Source organism: Chiroxiphia lanceolata, chromosome 16 (genome assembly GCF_009829145.1).
Source record: "Chiroxiphia lanceolata isolate bChiLan1 chromosome 16, bChiLan1.pri, whole genome shotgun sequence".
In the NCBI taxonomy this organism is placed as follows: domain Eukaryota; kingdom Metazoa; phylum Chordata; class Aves; order Passeriformes; family Pipridae; genus Chiroxiphia; species Chiroxiphia lanceolata.
The window spans coordinates 13,977,962-13,995,054 of record NC_045652.1 but is presented as its reverse complement, the minus strand read 5'-3'; the positions used below and the strand labels follow the sequence as shown (position 1 = coordinate 13,995,054).

Sequence of the window (17,093 nt, the reverse complement as noted above, 5' to 3'; positions counted from 1 at the left end):
ATAATGATTAGCCCGTGTGTGACTGCTTGGATCCAGATGTGTGTATTGTAGTGGTGTCAGCAATAGCTGCACTTTTTTGGACTTGAGTACAAGTTTTACTCAGTTAAATGATCTATGCTGTTATCTTGTTGAAAACTTAACTACTTTTGTTTTGATTGGGTTATTTAAAACTCTGTAAGGGGCGGGGGGGGGAATCCAGAGCTTTTATTTTGAAGCCTGAAAAGATTCATAGTTCACATGGAATTTGGTTTATTTTACATCATAGATTCCTAGAGCAAAATAATCCTCTAGTACTTAAACTTGATACCCTGAAGAGAAACTGGAGTAGTTTAATGGAGTGAAGGGTCTGTAGTGAAGAACCTCAGCAAGTTGACTTGGGCTCCCTGCCCTTCCTGTGTAAACACCTCGATAGAGCTGCTTTATAAACTGGGAGAAGACAATGTGTTGAAGTCTTCATCAGCCCTAATCTTAAATTCTAAACAGTTTAAGCAATTAAAACACACGGTGCTGTCAGCGTGCCGAGTCTCTGATGAAGTCACGCCCGGGCTGCGGAGAGCACGGCACCGCCCTAGGGGCTACAGCGGGGGAAAGGGGCTATGTGGCAGCCGGTGGCGAAGCTCGTGAGCCCGGTAGCCACAATTCCCGACCCCGCCGTGTGCCCCCGGTCCCATTCCCTATCCCGGCTCCTTCAGGGGCTCCGCCCGGGGCCCCTCCCGGAGCCCGCCGGTCACGTGACCCGCCGCGCCGGCTCGCACCACTCCGCGGGGGGAGTGCGGCTCCCTCCCGGTGCCGCACCGGCGGGTCGCAGGCGGCGGCTCGGCTTCTCTCGGCTCCTCGGTGATCGGACACTGCTGTCCGCGCTCTGCGCTCTGGCAGCGGGGCAAGGGGGCAGCGCGGGAAGGAAGGAGGTGCCTCCGGACCTCCTCATCTCCCCCCTCTCTTGAGGTAATGGCTCCGCCCGACCCCTGTGGACAGGGCGGCCCTGGGCCGTGCCACTGCCACAGCCGGGGGGGTGTGTGAGGGACCCTCGGAAGGACAAGGGGAAGTCCCGGCTCGGTCCCGCAGTACGAACGGGCTCCTCATCCCTCTCTCTCGCCTTCTCCTCCATATTCTCGCTGCCTCTTGGCGGCGGCGGCGGCGGGGCGGGCGAGGAGCTCTCTGCACTGTCCCCCCCCGGGTGGCGGTGGGGGTGGTACGGCCGGTGGGTCAGTCGGTGTCAGGCGCCCGCGGACACGGGCCGGGCCGGGCCGGGGGATCCGCGGTGAGCGGGGCCGGGCCGGGGGGAACGGCCACGGGGAACCGGGACCGGGGAACCGGGACCAGGGCCCGGCAGGACAGCTCGGCCCGGGTCCGACAGGGCCTGAGGCGTTCGGATCCGGGGGCACTCAGCAGGACCGGCCCGGCCCGGCCTGAGACTCCGGGGAGGGAGGTCTGGTCTGTCAGACCTCAGCCTTGATCAGAGGAGGCACCAAGATATCCAGAGGCATAGAGCCCCCTTTCCTGTGAGGAAAGGCTGGGAGAATTGGGATTGTTCAGCCTGGAGAAGCGAAGGCTCGGGTTGACCTAATAGTGGTCGTCCAGTACCTGAAGAGTACTTATAGAAAAGATGGGGCAAGACTATTTAAAAGGGCCTGGAGTGACAGGACAAGGGGGAACGGGTTCAAATTGAAAAAGAGCAGGTTTAGATTAGATGTTAGGAAGAAATTCTTCCCTGTGATGGTGGTGAGGCCCTGGCACAGGTTGCCCAGGGAAGCTGTGGCTGCCCCATCCCTGGAAGTGTCCAAGGCCAGGTTGGACAGGGCTTGAAATAACCTGGGATAATGGAAAGTGTCCCTGCCTGTGGCAGGGGGTGGAATGAGGTGTTCTTCAAGGTCCCATTCCAACCCAAACCATTCTGGGATTCTATGAGCCTACCCTGTGAGGCCAGAGGTATTTGGGCATGAGGGGTCAGTCCAGCCCAATTGCACCCCCAATGGGGCCTGAGGTGTCCTAGCTTAGCAACAAGGACCTGGATACAGGGTAGGGGAGATCAGGCTGCTCCCCTCCTATCCCATCAGGACACAGAGTGTTGGTCCTGGATCAGTGGAATGCCCAGGGAGATGGTGGAGTCCCCATCCCTGGAGGTGTCCAAGGAATGACTGGACGTGGCACTCAGTGCCCTGGTCTGGTTGACAAGGTGGTGATCGGTCACAGGTTGGACTGGATGGCTGGATGGTCTTAGAGGTCTTTTCTGACCTAAATGACTCTGATTCTGTGATCAGGTGGAGTCGTGCTGGTCCCTTAGGCTAAGCTTAAAGCCAGGTGCTCCTGGAGGGATGCAGAGCGGGACTGGCACCACTCGGACCCAAGAGATGCTGTAATATCCCGTGTGCTGACGCTGTGTGTTCTCTCCCCTCTGCAGGAGGCCTGGGGGGCGTGCTGAGCTCTCACTATGAATGCCATCGTTGCCCTCTGCCATTTCTGTGAGCTCCACGGCCCTCGCACTCTCTTCTGCACGGAGGTTCTGCACTCGCCGCTGCCCCAGGGCGCGGGCAGCGGGGACATCTCTGGGCAGAATGAGCAGGCGGAGGAGGAGGAAGGTGGGATCCAGATGAGCAGCCGGATCCGCTCGCACAGCCCGGCAGAAGGGGCCAGCGCCGACTCCAGCAGCCCAGGGCCAAAGAAGTCAGACATGTGTGAGGCAAGTGTGAAGATCTGAGTGTGGACATCAGCGGCCCTTGGCTTGACTAAAGGGCTTGAAGTTCTCTAATGGAAATTGAGTTATTTAGAGAGGGAAAAAAGTGTGAATTGCACCTTTTTGTGTGTGACTGCTAGTGCCAGATGATCTCCAAGTCCTCATAAACTGTAATGATCCATGGCAAGAGGATGAAGGAGCTGTTGTTCAGCACATAGACCTTTGACAGGATGTTGTCTTGAGGTCTCATTAAACCCTGTGATTCTGTGATTCTCTTGTGTCTGAGAAATGCTTTTCTCATCCTTGAAGAGCATTTACTTTGTTAGATTAAGGCAGTCCATTTATTAATAATAATAATTTTAAGAGCAGTATTGATTAGGAAACAGGAAAAAATGCAAACCCAATTAAAACAATAGATAAAATATATATTCTCAATGATTCAGGGCTTTTCATCCTGGAGAAGAGAAGTTGGTGTGGAAACCTCCTAGCAGCCTTCCAGTATGTGAAGGGGCCTGCAGGGAATCCAGAGTAGGAGTCTTCGTCAGGAACTGTAGGGGTGGGACAATGGTTTCAAACTGAAAGAGGGGAAATCCTAGTTAGATATAAGGAAGAAATTCTTCCCTGTGAGGGTGATGAGGCCCTGGCACAGGTTGCCCAGAGAAGCTGTGGCTGCCCCATCCCTGGAAGTGTCCAAGATTGGACAGGGCTTGGAGCAACCTGGTCTAGTGGAAGGTGTCCCTGCCCATGGTGGGAGATTGGAACTGGGTGATGTTTAAGGTCCCTTCCAACCCAAACTATTCTGGGATTCTATGATTCTCATACTTTCTTCTATTAATATTTGCTCTGAGGTATCTCACTTTCCCTTCTCTAATGGCCAGTTTTGTTTGGCCACTTGGTTTCACAGCTGCTGTAACTGAATTTTACCACTTTTAGAGCCAGCACCAAGTTCACAGTGAAATTAAATAGCAGCAAATAAGCATAAGAGTAGAGGAAGTATATCACAGAGTTCTGTGTGAGGAGGTGGGTTCAAATCCTGACCCTGACTCACATTTCTTTGTCTTCTGAGTAGCTATGTTCCTATTTATACGTGTGAGTAACATTTCCTGGTGTTTTGAAGGGAATTTTCAGAGGTCTTTGGAAACTGGAATAACTGCATGCTCATTTATGGCTGGATTTGCTTTTCTGCCTTCAGGGGTGCCGCTCTCTTGCAGGAGGACACCCGGGATATGTCAGCCATGACAAGGAAACCTCCATCAAGTACGTCAGTCACCAGCACCCCAACCACCCCCAGCTGTTCAGCATCGTGCGCCAGGCCTGCGTCCGCAGCCTCAGCTGTGAGGTAACGGCCCTGGGGGACAGGGAGAGACCCATTTATGGCCCTCTGCATTGCTTCAAATCCAAGATACTGCTTTGCTGATCCTGGCTGCTCTGTGCAGCCTGAAACAGGGAGGGAATGAGGTGGACAGACAGGTGCAGAAGCCTGGGTTCGTTCCAGAATTGGTGGTAATTTGTAAGGTTGATCTTTGATAACCTCGAGGGTTCCTTCCTCTCACCTTGTGAGACTAAAAATATCCCTTTCTTGTTTTTGTTCCTCGTGTTTATTGTCTTTCTTTCTAAGATAAACTGGTTTTGTAAAAATATCTGAATCTGTTGTTGAGTGCCAAGAAATATTTGGTCTTTGTGGACCATTGGCATTCATCATCTCATATAAGTGAAGGGAAAACCTTACAGATTAATGAGCATTTTTGTGTCAGGATCATCAAAATCCCTTTTGGACTCTCAGTATCGTAGTTGAATGGAGCTGAATTCTTAAAATACAGTTAAATTGAAGGTTTTGGAGTGTTTGTAGGATACCTCTGGAGGGCTGTTTGACCACACTTCTTGGATAGTAGCCTAAAAAGGGCTTCATTTATTCACCAGGTGTGTGTTAAAGTGCAGGAAGCTGTTGAGTTTTTTACTCTGTGATGTGCTGAGCTACTTTAATGTGAGTGTCCCCTCCCTTCAGGTCTGCCCAGGACGTGAAGGCCCTATTTTTTTCGGAGATGAACAGCATGGGTTTGTGTTCAGCCACACCTTCTTTATCAAAGACAGCCTGGCTCGAGGTTTCCAGCGCTGGTACAGCATCATCACTATCATGATGGACCGGATTTACCTCATCAACTCCTGGCCTTTCTTGTTGGGAAAAATTAGAGGCATCATTGATGAGCTGCAGGGCAAAGCACTGAAGGTGGGTCAGTGCACAGAGTCCCTTTGACTCAACAGCAGCAAAACATCATGATGACTGATTGACAGCTGAGTTAAAGAGCTGATCCAGCTCATGCCAGGGTGGTCATTAAGGTTGACACACAAGGGACAAGAGGATGGTGCCTATCCCCATCCCTGGAAGTGTTCAAGGCCAGGTTGGACAGGGCTTGGAGCAACCTGTAGAAGGTATCTCTACCTGTGGCAAGGGGATGGGAACAAGATGATTTTTACAGTCCTTTCCAACCCCAACCATTCCAGTATTCTGTATCTGGGAGTGTAGGAGGGAAGGAACAGGATGCCTTTGTCATTTTGAAGAGTCATTGTTTTTCACAGACCTGCTAGACAATAGCTCTGTGAGAAATTTAAGTAACTAAAGTTGTGAAGGACAGTGATTTTTGAGCACAAGTGTTACTCAATGATAATTTTAGTCAATCTAAGCACAAGATGTCCCTTCTCTCTGTTTTCCCATAACTGGACGAGCGTGTGTGTGACGCACCCTTTTCACTTGGTATTTTTGTTGTGATTTTTCGGCTCTGTGGGAGCATTTAATCTTTCTCAGTGTCTGACACTGCCCTTCCTCTGCATGCAGGTGTTTGAGGCAGAGCAATTCGGGTGCCCTCAGCGTGCCCAGCGCATGAACACGGCCTTCACCCCCTTCCTGCACCAGCGGAACGGGAACGCCGCCCGCTCCTTGACGTCCCTGACCAACGACGAGAACCTGTGGGCATGTCTGCACACTTCCTTTGCTTGGTGAGGCCAACAGTGTTTCCAGCTTCTGCAGCTCCTTCCCGAGGAGAAAACTGCCATATTCTGAAAGGCTGAGAATGTGCTTTGAGTGTTTGTGTGGTTTTTCTCTTGAGGTAATAAATCGGACTGGGTGGAGTAGTGTCTTAATTGGAAGGAGCCAATGCTGATGCCTTTAGGACAAAAAAAGTGTCTTTTTGCTGTAAAGTAAAACTAATGTGGCAGCTAATAGAAGCCATGTCTATGTAGATGGAAAGGTTTTGCGGTGTAAAAGTGTGGAAGAAAAGAATAAAAGATGCTCCTACTCCCAGTGTGCTCTACCTTGAATTGACCTACCATGGTGGTTCACCTGAAGGTGCCCATGGTTTGTAATCAGCAGTGTGGGAGGGGCAGCCATTGGGCTCTGTGGGAGTCCAGTTGCTCCAGTGCCTGAGTGTCTCGTTAAACTTCCCTGGAAAGATGCCACAGAGAGGGTTGCAACACTGGCATGTGATTTGGATGGGGGATAAGTGTGTTGCAAAAAGAAATTGCGAAGTGGTGGGATCTGGGTGACTTTGCATGGCAGTGACTGTAAGATGTGTTGATAGTTCCACACTGAGGAAAGCACAGGGATGTGTTGGAAGGAAACACAGAGTGATTGGTGGTTGGATTTTTTGTTGAGGTCATGGCACCGAATTTCTTACTGGTTTTTTGCACCCAGCAAGCAGCCTGCATAAACACTGCTTCTTGTTCTTTCAATGTCTCCAGGCTTCTGAAAGCTTGTGGTAGCCGACTTACAGAGAAACTTCTTGAGGGAGCACCCACAGAAGACACCCTTGTTCAGATGGAAAAACTTGCAGGTGAGATAGAAGTTTCCAGAGCTGGAAAGACCCTCTGAGTTTGTGTGCATAAACACCACGTCCTTTGATCAGCATCACAAGCACAGCATCTCTCATCAGCTCTATCTTCGTGGCAGTCTCTGCAGCAGCTGATGCTCTCTCCCATCTGGAGATGACTCTGACAGGAATGTGAAATCCAGGCGCCTCAAAGGCTCTCTGCACGAAGATGTGGTGTTTGTCACTTGAGTAGGAGTGTTGCATCATCATGATTATTGTTCTCTCTGGCTGTGCTGGCCCTCCCAATGAATCTACAGCCAGAGGAATTTGCAGTCACCACATATAGACTTCTTGCTTCTTTTTCTGTGAACGTTCTAAAATTAAAGGATCATAATTTTTTTTCTTGCATTGAATTATTTAATTAACCAATTTAGACTAAAGCTTTGGCCATAACCTTTAAAACTAGATAGAGAACACATTGCTGTCAAAAGATGTGACTCTATGTGCTGTAGAAGATTAAAATTCCTTCTTGACCCTTCAACGCTTATCTTTTATCCGAATTAACACTTCATTAACTTTTAGGTGTGTCTGTGCTGTTGCCAGTGCTTTCAGTTACTGTGTTCTGAGCTCTGTCTTCCCACATACAGCCAAAATCACATGGCTGCAGCATGCGGGCACTTCTGAGACAGTTTTCATTCCTAGAGAGCAGCAGTTTTTATGACCAGTCTGCCTTTTTTTGCCAGATCTGAAAGAAGAGTCGGAAGGCTGGGATGGTTCTGAGGAAGAAGAGAAGCCCTCTTCCCAGCCAGATGTTGTGGAAGGGCAGGAACTGTCTAAATGCTCACCTGAAACGTCTCTGATGCCAGATTGCAACAGCTGGAATGTAGCTCACAGAAGGTTGTCTGTCTTTCGCTCTCTCAGGCACATGAGACAGGTAAAGGAGGATGCTGAATTCACAAACTTTGCTCCTGATAATGTTTTTTGAAAAGGTATATTTATTCCCTGCAGTCTGTACTTCTTTCCTGGCTCTGTGTTCAGCACAGTGCCTGCCCAGCCAAGTAACGTGATATCAGCTGCATCTCTGGGGACACTCCCTTGCTCTGGGATCACATGGGCCTCTAGTGATCATCAGTCATGCGGGTTGGGATCATGTGATTTCACTCCAGTTCTGCACTTTTCGTCTTCCCAAGAGCAGTGACACTAACCTAATACAGAGGTTGTACAGCATCTTCAAAACCATTATCCTGCATGTCAGCCATGTTTTTGACAGGGCAAACTGGACATTTCACACATTTTCGTAACCAATGCAGAATGCTTTGGGTTTGTTTTTCAGGTTCTTGGGGCATCAGCATTCCGAATGCTGGCTTGGCATGTTCTGATGGGGAACCAGGTCATCTGGAAAGCTCGAGATGTGGATCTTGTCCAGTCTGCCTTTGACGTGCTACGGGTAGAAACTTCTTCCTTCGTTTCCTGGCTGTATATTTTTACATGTATTTCTCCAGTAGTCCAGCCTTTATAATGACCTGTCTCTGACATTTAACCTTGTGTGTTCTAAATTATGTGTTTTTGAAAACAACAACAACAAAAAAACCAAAACCCAAAAACATGCACCAAACAAAACCCCTCAACCTTTGGATGCCTTGCTTGTCCTCAGCAACGGCGTAGTCTTTCAAGCTGAGTAGGATAATTTGATCCCCCAAATCAGGAGCATCTGCCTGAGCAGTGCTCCAGGTCTTGGCTAGCCCTGGAATTCAGGGAGAAAATTGTACTTTACTCATTTAGTTGCAGTGTTTCTCTTGATGTGTCTCCTCCCCTCTGCAGACGATGCTGCCCATCGGGTGTGTGCGGATCATCCCCTACAGTGACCAGTATGAAGAGGCCTATCGGTGTAACTTCCTAGGGCTGAGCCCACACGTCCAAATCCCACCCCACATCCTCTCATCTGGTAAGAACCTGCTGCAGAACCCTCTCCTTCCCTTGTCATCTTATGTTAGAGGACACCAGGCTGTTGTTTTTTTTTTAATAAGTGTTGGCTGCATGAAGCCTGTGCCACTTCCTTTTGTTTTCCCCGTGTCCTTGCCTGATCAGTGGTTGAAAGGTGCAACACCTTCTTCACGCACTGATCCTAGCAGGGTCTGTAGCTGTGTTTTATAGTCTGGACTAGCACAGTTCATGCTCTTTTGGGCTCTTATTGCTCTAGAGTTTGCAGTCCTCGTGGAGGTCCGTGCTGCCACCCGCTCCAGTCTCTACCCAACTCTGTTTGACGACGAGCAGTCCCTCAACAAGTACGAGTTTGTTGTCACCAGTGGTAGCCCTGTTGCAGCAGATCGAGGTGGGTGATTTGAAAGCAGAAAAGAACCTGTGTCACTGAGATTAAAAGAGCATCTTGATCTTTAGCTGGTTTTTGTGCTGTTCATGTACTGGCCCTTAAGGAAGCCTGAGTAGAAGCCAGTTAGTTTGCAACTGGGGTGTTGCTGTTGGAGGTGAGGTTCACAACAGACTGATTAATTATACAGGATTTGCTTTACCAGATCAGCATTTTGGTTATTAATTTTCATAAATGAGAAATGGATTCTATAACATGGGTACAGGAATAATTGTAGGGAAATTCTGTAACCCACAGTGAACAGTTCCTATCCTGAAATATTTGTGTGTTTATTTTGAGTAAGTCTAACGTATAAGAACCATGGCATTACTCATCTCCCATGTTCTACTTGATAGGCAGGTAGGACTGCTAGAAAAATACCCAGACTTTTTTATTTTACTAGCTTTGTTCAAGCACTTGAACATCTGCACCCAGATGTGATCTGAGTCAGGTCCATCAGTCTTGTGTTTTCTGGGAAGTCTTAATTTAGATGAGTTGCCTTCACTGAGTGTCTCAAAAGACATGGCATATGGCTCATCCTTCCTGCTCTGTCCCTTGAAGATACAGATGCAAAGCAGAGATTTGTTCTCTCCGTAGTGTTCTTCCTGTTGTAGATCCCACATGTACAATTAGTCTACTTTCCATCCAACCAGTGGCATGTCCAGAAGCTTCTGGACAAAAATAGTCACTGAAAGGTCTTTTTTCCACCAAAGCATCAAACTTACTAGGCCACAGACTGCTGGGGAAAAAAAGCCTCCTAGGGAATTCCAAAAAGTGGTCCAGGAGTGCCTTGGGTTGGATATTGGTTTATTTTTTCACTAAGTATCCTGGAACTACCTTTAGCAAGAGGAACATTAAACTGAGAGTAAGTGGAGACTTCAGAATTGAGGGTTTATATTTTTATATATACGTTTGTATATTGTACAAAGCATGAAGATTTTTCATAACCTTGTGTTTTTAATGAACTTTTGATAAGGGAACAACAAAATCTAAGTAGCATTTAAAAGTGGGTCTGAAGAAAACAAAGTCTCCTGTTTGCACGTGCCGGGGTCCTTCACTAAATTCCATGTTGCTTCTTGGATCAGATGCTTTTCTAGTGGGATGATCTTCAGGTCCTCTTCTATGGAAATGAAATCCAGGCAGGCCTGGATGTATTTAACAGTAGTAAAGTAGTAGTAAAGGTGTAAACAGGTAACCTTTAGCTTGTGTGTCCTCTTTCTCACCCTTTCCCCCTCCTTCTGCTCCTGTAGTTGGCCCAACAATCTTGAACAAGATCGAAGCTGCCCTGACCAACCAGAACCTCTCTGTAGATGTTGTGGATCAGTGCCTTGTTTGCCTGAAGGAGGAGTGGATGAAGTAAGTACAGCTGCTTTGCTTCCAGAGAAACAGCTTTGGCACTGATCCTGGAGCAGATACAGCAGAGTGCAGGACAGATTTGTAGTCAGGTAACTTCTGCTGTAGCTCGACGGTAGCTGGATTTACAGGAGTAAATTAAGTCGAGAGTTAAGAATATCAGAGTTTTTCTGCTCTAGTCCTAACTCTTTTTGGCTTTCAGCAGTTTTTAACCTTTATGCTTCAGTTCACACATCTGTAGGTTACCTGCATGACAACACCTGTCTGCCTCACCTTCCTTAGGAGGATTAAATATGCAAATACCTCAGTGCCTGTCAGTGTGCAGCCATATCCCAGCGCAGGTAACACGCCAAACAGATGTCAGGCTTGTGCCTGCAGGCACTACATTTCAAAGGTGCAAGTAGCTGTAAAGGAAGACCAGTCAGTCATGTGAAGTAATTCATGGAACATCACAAATGTGTGAATTTACCTGAAGGCCAGATGGACACTAGATGTGTCTCCCAGGGAGATTCCCAGTTGTCACAATTAATTGTTGTACTTTCCGCTAGAATGAAAAAAACAAACTGGAAATATGCTTGTTACTACTGAAAATGAGTCACCTCCCTAACTAATCCCTCTTCCTCATCAAAGCATGAGAATAGTTTCCATAAAACACTGGTTGAAGCTTTTGTTAATATTTATTTGCAGTAGGTGCCAAGAGAAACTCCACTTCTTGCTTGTTCCATATTTGATGTGTGAGTCCATTTAATAGTGACAGGAGTCTCTTGTTTCTGCAGTAAAGTGAAAGTCCTCTTTAAATTCACTAAAGTGGACAGCAGACCCAAGGAGGATACCCAAAAACTGCTGAGCATTCTGGGAGCTGCAGAGGAGGACAACGTCAAGCTTCTCAAGTTCTGGATGACCGGCCTGAGCAAGACGTACAAGTCCCACCTGATGTCAACAGTTCGCAGCCCAACGTCCTCAGAGTCCCGAAATTAAAGGGTGCCCAACCTCCCCTGCTGCCTTCAGAGCAGGGAACCCCGAGTTACCTCTGCTGAGCCTGCAGCACGTGCTTTAGGTGGATGGTGCAGCTCCAGCACTGTCCTCCGGTCCTCAAACCAACTTGAAGAGTGACTTGAGTCTTTTCTAATTGCTGTGAGACTGGACTAATAAGTGCTAATACACAGTGCTGCTCTCTGTCTGAAACTCAACTCTCAATCTATACCTGCACACTCGAGACTAAAACACAGCAACGCTCAAAGAATCAGTGTGAATTAATTAAAATCCCATCCTGTCCTCGTCAAGCATTATGGTGCGGCAGCAGACCTCAGATCTAGATTCCTTGGCAAGACTCAGATGCCTATGACAACATCCAGAGCTCCTGGGATTGGATATGGTTAATCTCAGCAAATCCCACATAAGTCTCCAAAATGCCTGAGAGAACAAGAACCAAAAAAAGAGACGTCACAGGGTGTGGATCACATGTAAATTATTTCAAACCACTTTATGCTCAGATTTAAGAGACTATTTTCTGCTGTAGCATAAGTCAGGATATCCCATGGGAGTCCTGTCACTCCTCTCTATTTATTTATATCTTAACTTGAGAAGTTTTCAGCATTTGCTTTGGAAATCTTGTCTGGGAGGGCGAATTGTAAAATAAGAAGTCTCAAAATGCAGCCTGCTTTCCTCTCAGAGGGTAAAATACTTGCCTTGTTTTGCCTGTGGTTGCAGAACTTCCAGGTAATGAAGATACACCCTCACCAGGATAAGGTTCTGGAGTTCTTCTGTCTTCAGAAGTAGTTTTTTAGCTTCCTAATTAAGTTAAGCAGAAGAGATTCAACCTGTAGGTGCTCCCTTATATAACTCTATAGTAGCCATTTTTGCTTAATAGTTCATGGAAACATTGGTGCATTTTTTAATTACCTAAACAGATATTCCTTATCTGTACTGTAAGGAATCACTGTTTCTGTTGTGAAGTCTACGGTTTATGTCTTTTTTTGGTTTTTCTGGATCTTTATTGGGAAAACTTGACATTACCACAGACATTCTGACCAAGCTAAAGGCAGGTTTTACCCAGGTGACCTTCTACACTCATTCAAGCTCAGAGAGGATGTTCCAACTTGTCACGAATTCTGTTCTTATATATAAAATATGCAGGTTGATTTTTGTCTGGAACATCTGTAAAATGGAGACAGGCATTAAATCTCATAAGAGCTATTTTTGTAAAAGGAACAAAGCCTGGTTTTGTGTTAATTTGCAATGTGTTTGTGTGTGTGGTGGGGGGGGAAGCAGCAGTTAGTCCACAAAATTCCTGCATCTTAGCCTAGATCTAACCTACAGAATTTAATAGTCTTTTCCTCTTAACACTGTTTGTGTTAGTTTATTGTAGAGTGTCCGGGTAGTCTTTATTTTTGTACTTGAAAACTGTTCTGGTCCAATTCAGAGCTGTATAACACAGCAGCTGAGATATTACTTGGCATTTACACCTTCTCAGTTGCTGAGCTGGTTTTATCTTTTAAAAACCAGCTTTCCTAAGCAATCCAACATCAAAACCTAGTCTAGTAATTTCTTCCAAAACAGGTGGTCACAAGGTCAAGGCTGAGGCTGCTGCTTCTTCCTTGTGCTTGGTGAGTCATATGTGATGTTGCTCCATCCTCATCCTGACCTGACAAGGCTGTCATGGACAACCAGACTCTGGATAACACATCATTTTTGAGCCAGGGCGAGGAAACCACTAACTTAGCACTTATAAAATGCCCACAGGAAAGAAGGGGGAGAGCTGCTAAGTCAGTGAGCATATAACCCAGATGTGCTTGGCTGCCAGAACACATCTATATGTGGGATTACCAAATAGTTGTCTGGGCAAGTTCCTGCAGCTCGCTGAGGCCGCGGGTGCTCCCTTTGCCGTCAGCGATAGCTGGAATGTGCACAACTTAATTAACAAAAAGTCATGTCTGCAGACATCTTTCACCACCCTCCTCCCCTCCAAACGATACGCCTTAGAGACAAACTGATTAAGGCAGGATAATTCTTTATTCCGAGGTGATTTCCTTTCCTGCCTGGCTGAGCAGCGCGTACCTGGGAGCGAGGTGGGAGCGGCGATTGCCAGAGTGCCAGCGCTGGGTCACTGCTGGGGGCAGGCAGAGAAAAAGCCTTTTTGCACCAGTTCCGCCGCCCCTGTCCCCTCAGCTGGGCGGGATCCAGCAGGTCAAGGCAGGTGATTGTCCCCCTCTATCCTGCCCTTGTGAGACCCCACCTGGGGTGCTGTGTCCAGCTGTGGGACCCCAACATCAGAAGGATGTGGAGCTGCTGGAGCAAGTCAGGAGGAGGCCACGGAGATGCTCCACGTGCTGGACCACCTCTGTGCTGGAGCTGAGAGAGCTGGGGGTGTCCTGCCAGGAGAAGAGAAGGCTCTGGAGAGACCTGAGAGCACCTTCCAGTGCCTAAAGGGGCTCTAGGAGATCTAGAGAGGGACTTGGGACAAGGGCATGGAGTGACAGGACGAGGGGGAATGGCTTCACACTGACAGAGGGCAGGGTTAGATGGGATACTGGGAAGAAATTCTTGGCTGTGAGGGTGGTGAGGCCCTGGCACAGGTTGCCCAGAGAAGCTGTGGCTTTCCCATCCCTGGCATTGTTCAAGGCCAGGTTGGATGGGGCTTGGAGCAACCAGGGATAATGGAAGGTGTCCCTGCCCATGGCAGGGAGTGGGCCTGGATGATCTGTAGGGTCCCTACTGCGATCTGCAGCACAAGGGCTGGTGCTTGGGGATAGGTTGGGTACGTGGGGAAGGATTTGGTGTTTGGGGGTTTGGTGTTTGGAGCAGGGTTTGCTGTGTGGGGAAGGATTTGGTGTTTGTGGAAGGGTTTGGTGTGTGGGGAAGGGATCAGTTCTGTGTGTGGGGTTTTGGTGTGTGTCAGGAAGGGTTTTGGTGTTTGGGGAAGAGTTCGGTGTCTGGGGAAGCGTTGGATGCGTGGGGAAGGGAAGGGTTCAATGTATGAGTGCTTGTGTGTGCGTGCAGGTTTGGTGTATGGGAAAGGGTTCGGTGTTTCAGGAAAGGTTCAGTGTGCAGGGTTTCGCTGTGTGGGGAAGGCCCAGGCCCAGGCCCAGGCCCAGGTCCAGGCCAGGCTCAGGCTCAGGCCCAGACTCAGGCTTAGGCCCGGCAGCCCCTCCCCGGTGCCTCCCGCGCCTGCGCGCCGCTCCCGCGGGATGTGTCCTGTGGGATGTGTCCTGTGGGATGAGTCCTGTGGGATGTGTCCTGTGGGATGAGTCCCGCGGGGCTCCCTCGGGCCGCGCTTCTCGCCGTGGCGGCGGCGGCGGCCGCGCTGGCGGTGGCGGCGGTGGCGGCCTGGCGGCGGCCGCGGCCGCTGCGGGAGGTGCTGTTCTTCCCGTCCCGGCCCTGCTGCCTCGAGGCGCTGCTGGCCGAGGCGGCGGCGCCCGGCGCGCCCGCCCTGCCCTGCCCGTGCCCGCTGCCGCGGGCCGAGACCTCGCTCAGCCGCCTCGTGCGGCGCCTCCTCTCCGCCCGCCGCTCCCTCGACCTCTGCATCTTCGCCTTCTCCTGCCCGCAGCTCGCCCGAGCCGTGCAGCTCCTGCACCGCCGCGGGGTCCGGGTCCGCCTGGTGACGGACGCGCAGTACATGGGGCTGCACGGCTCCCAGATCGGCCGCCTGCGCCACGCGGGTGAGAGCCACCGACCCCGGGCGCGGGGGGGCCGCGGGGACACGGGGGAGGCTCGGAGAGCCCTCAACAGCTGCCGTGTCTTTGTAGGGATCCAGGTGCGCCACGACCAGCACAGCGGGTTCATGCACCACAAGTTCGCCATCGTGGACCGCAGGATGCTCATCACGGGCTCCCTCAACTGGACCACCCAGGCCATCCAGAGCAACAGGGAGAACGTGCTGGTCGTGGACGACGCCGCGTGCGTGAAGCCTTTTCTGGATGAGTTCGAAAGGATTTGGGAAGAGTACAACCCCAGCAATTACATTTTTCCCAAAGTCAGTAACTGATTGAGCTGCCGTACAGGGCTGGTGGAGCACTTAACGGATAACACCCACGAATTTATTATTTTGTGTAGACATCATTGTTTTGTACCCATCTGGGTGCAACTTGGGTAAACTCCTCCAGAGATATTAAGTGCTCACTGCCCTAAAATGCCACAGATCCCTTGCTGCGGGTCATTCCTGTGCTAGAGGGAATGACCCACCTGTTTGTGAGTTGTTTTGTGAGGATGACAGTGACAGAGCCGCATTCAGAGGCATTAAAACATTGGGCAGACTCGTTGCCGTGCCTTGGTGCAGTCAAGGTATGTTCATACCACGCTGGGCAGGTTTTTCAGCGATAAAAGACACATTTGCCAACTTGGGGTTCTGCAAATGGAATTGTGTCACAATGGCTCCTCTACACCAGTAACTAAAGGAGAGATTAGAGGGCTGCAGCAGTTTGAGTTTGTATAGATTAAGCACCTGAGTTACATTTCTTGTTGGCATTAATTGTTGAAAGTTTGCAAAAGGAAATTTGTGGGAAATAGGCAGAAATTTCTAAGTTTTGACTGTGTATATGTTTTTTTTGGTTAAAGATTACTAGAGAGCTCTGGTGTAAAAGAATGAGCACAGATACTAATGACAGACTTGTCTTCCAGCAAGGAATTGTAGGCAAGACTGGAAGGAAACGAGAGAAAACTCTTCTCTGGAATCAGTGGGTCTGTCTGGAGAGCAGACATGGCTGGAGTTGGGTCACACACTTTGGGAGAGGTCTGGAAACTCTGGTTCATTCAGGTGCTGGGACTCCATGTCCTGGTCTGGGTCAGTGACCTCACCTGTGCTGGCAGCAGCAGAGAGGGAGAGCAAGGGGAGGGAGGTGACATCTCTGTCCCTGCAGCTCAGAGTGGAAGAAAAATGGTGTAAACCAAAGGATTTCAAACTCTGAATAGTGGGTGTGTAAGAATTGTTTCACTCTGAATACAAAGTGCTTTCACCTTTTTTCACTTTGAGAGATTATTTGATATTCTGTTACCAGTTTTTTTACCAGCGGTGCTGTGACTGGCTCTGCCAAATAAACCATTTTCACAGAAAACCTCAACATCCTCATTTGGTTTTTGCCCTGCAATTCCTGTAAGTCCTTAGGTGTTATTTAGGATACATGGATATCACCAGAGATTGTAGATTTGTTCTGTTCTGCCTGAGAAAGTTCGTATGGAGGAAAGAACACGATGTTACCTGTGGTGTAGCAACTACAGAAGCACTTGGGGAAGGTCATTCTCTAGTAAATCCCCTTCAACAGCACTAGATTTAAACTACTCTAAATAAATTACTCCTTATTAAAGTGCTGCCTGTTGCATTTCCTTTGCAAAGTGTGACTATGAAAGCAAACAGCTCCCTCATTTTCAGGCTCTGGCCTCTACCCTGTTCTTCTTTTTGGAAGAGAACACCTCACACACGGCACGCAAAGGGTGGTGCAAAAATAGTTTATTACCATATAGTTAATGTAAAGTTAGGTAATTATATTTACAAAGTAAAAATGATCAGCTACATCCAGGGGAGCCTAGCATGTCACACAAGGTTTTGTAAGGAATAAATACTGTGAGAAAGAGGGATGTGTCTATTACAGCAAGCAGCCGATGGGGAACGGTGGCTCTTAAAAAAGCACTGAAATAAACTGGGAGTGGAAGGGAGAAGGGAAGGAGAGAGGAGCTCATGCACACTGAGAAACAGGAGCCTCCCACACCCTTCCCCGTTGCAGAGGGAAAATACCCCGTGTGGGAGGTCAGGGGCTGCAGCATCCCAGCACTGCCTGGGCTCTGATGCCACTTTGCTGCTCAGCCATGTCACAGGTCAGAGGTGGAGGGGCTGCTGCATCCCCTCATCACAGAGATGACTCTTGCACCCTCCTTGCTCACAATTCCTTCGGGTCATTTCCATGTA

General features: G+C 49.0%; 2 protein-coding genes across 4 annotated transcripts; both read left to right on the top strand.

Annotated features, from left to right (window-relative positions):
- Window positions 1-1,003: 1,003 nt before the first annotated feature.
- Window positions 1,004-11,632, top strand: FLCN (folliculin). Of its 3 annotated transcripts, none has more exons than XM_032703799.1 (12): window positions 1,004-1,064; window positions 2,402-2,680; window positions 3,867-4,013; window positions 4,680-4,901; window positions 5,508-5,668; window positions 6,410-6,501; window positions 7,221-7,411; window positions 7,811-7,924; window positions 8,299-8,422; window positions 8,678-8,809; window positions 10,093-10,198; window positions 10,972-11,173. In XM_032703799.1, exons 2-12 carry the CDS (start codon window positions 2,432-2,434, stop codon window positions 11,171-11,173), a joined length of 1,740 nt encoding a protein of 579 aa, XP_032559690.1. In that variant the 5' UTR covers window positions 1,004-1,064; window positions 2,402-2,431. The 3 variants fall into 3 exon arrangements, with proteins under 3 accessions (XP_032559690.1, XP_032559689.1, XP_032559691.1); XM_032703798.1 differs by lacking the exon at window positions 1,004-1,064 and adding an exon at window positions 1,188-1,261 and having other exon boundaries at window positions 10,972-11,632; XM_032703800.1 differs by lacking the exon at window positions 1,004-1,064 and adding an exon at window positions 1,912-1,929.
- Window positions 11,633-14,423: 2,791 nt separating this feature from the next.
- PLD6 (phospholipase D family member 6) lies at window positions 14,424-16,245 on the top strand. Its single transcript, XM_032704038.1, has 2 exons — window positions 14,424-14,853; window positions 14,941-16,245. The coding sequence occupies exons 1-2, from the start codon at window positions 14,439-14,441 to the stop codon at window positions 15,177-15,179; spliced, it is 654 nt and encodes a 217-aa protein (XP_032559929.1). The 5' UTR covers window positions 14,424-14,438; the 3' UTR covers window positions 15,180-16,245.
- Window positions 16,246-17,093: the final 848 nt, after the last annotated feature.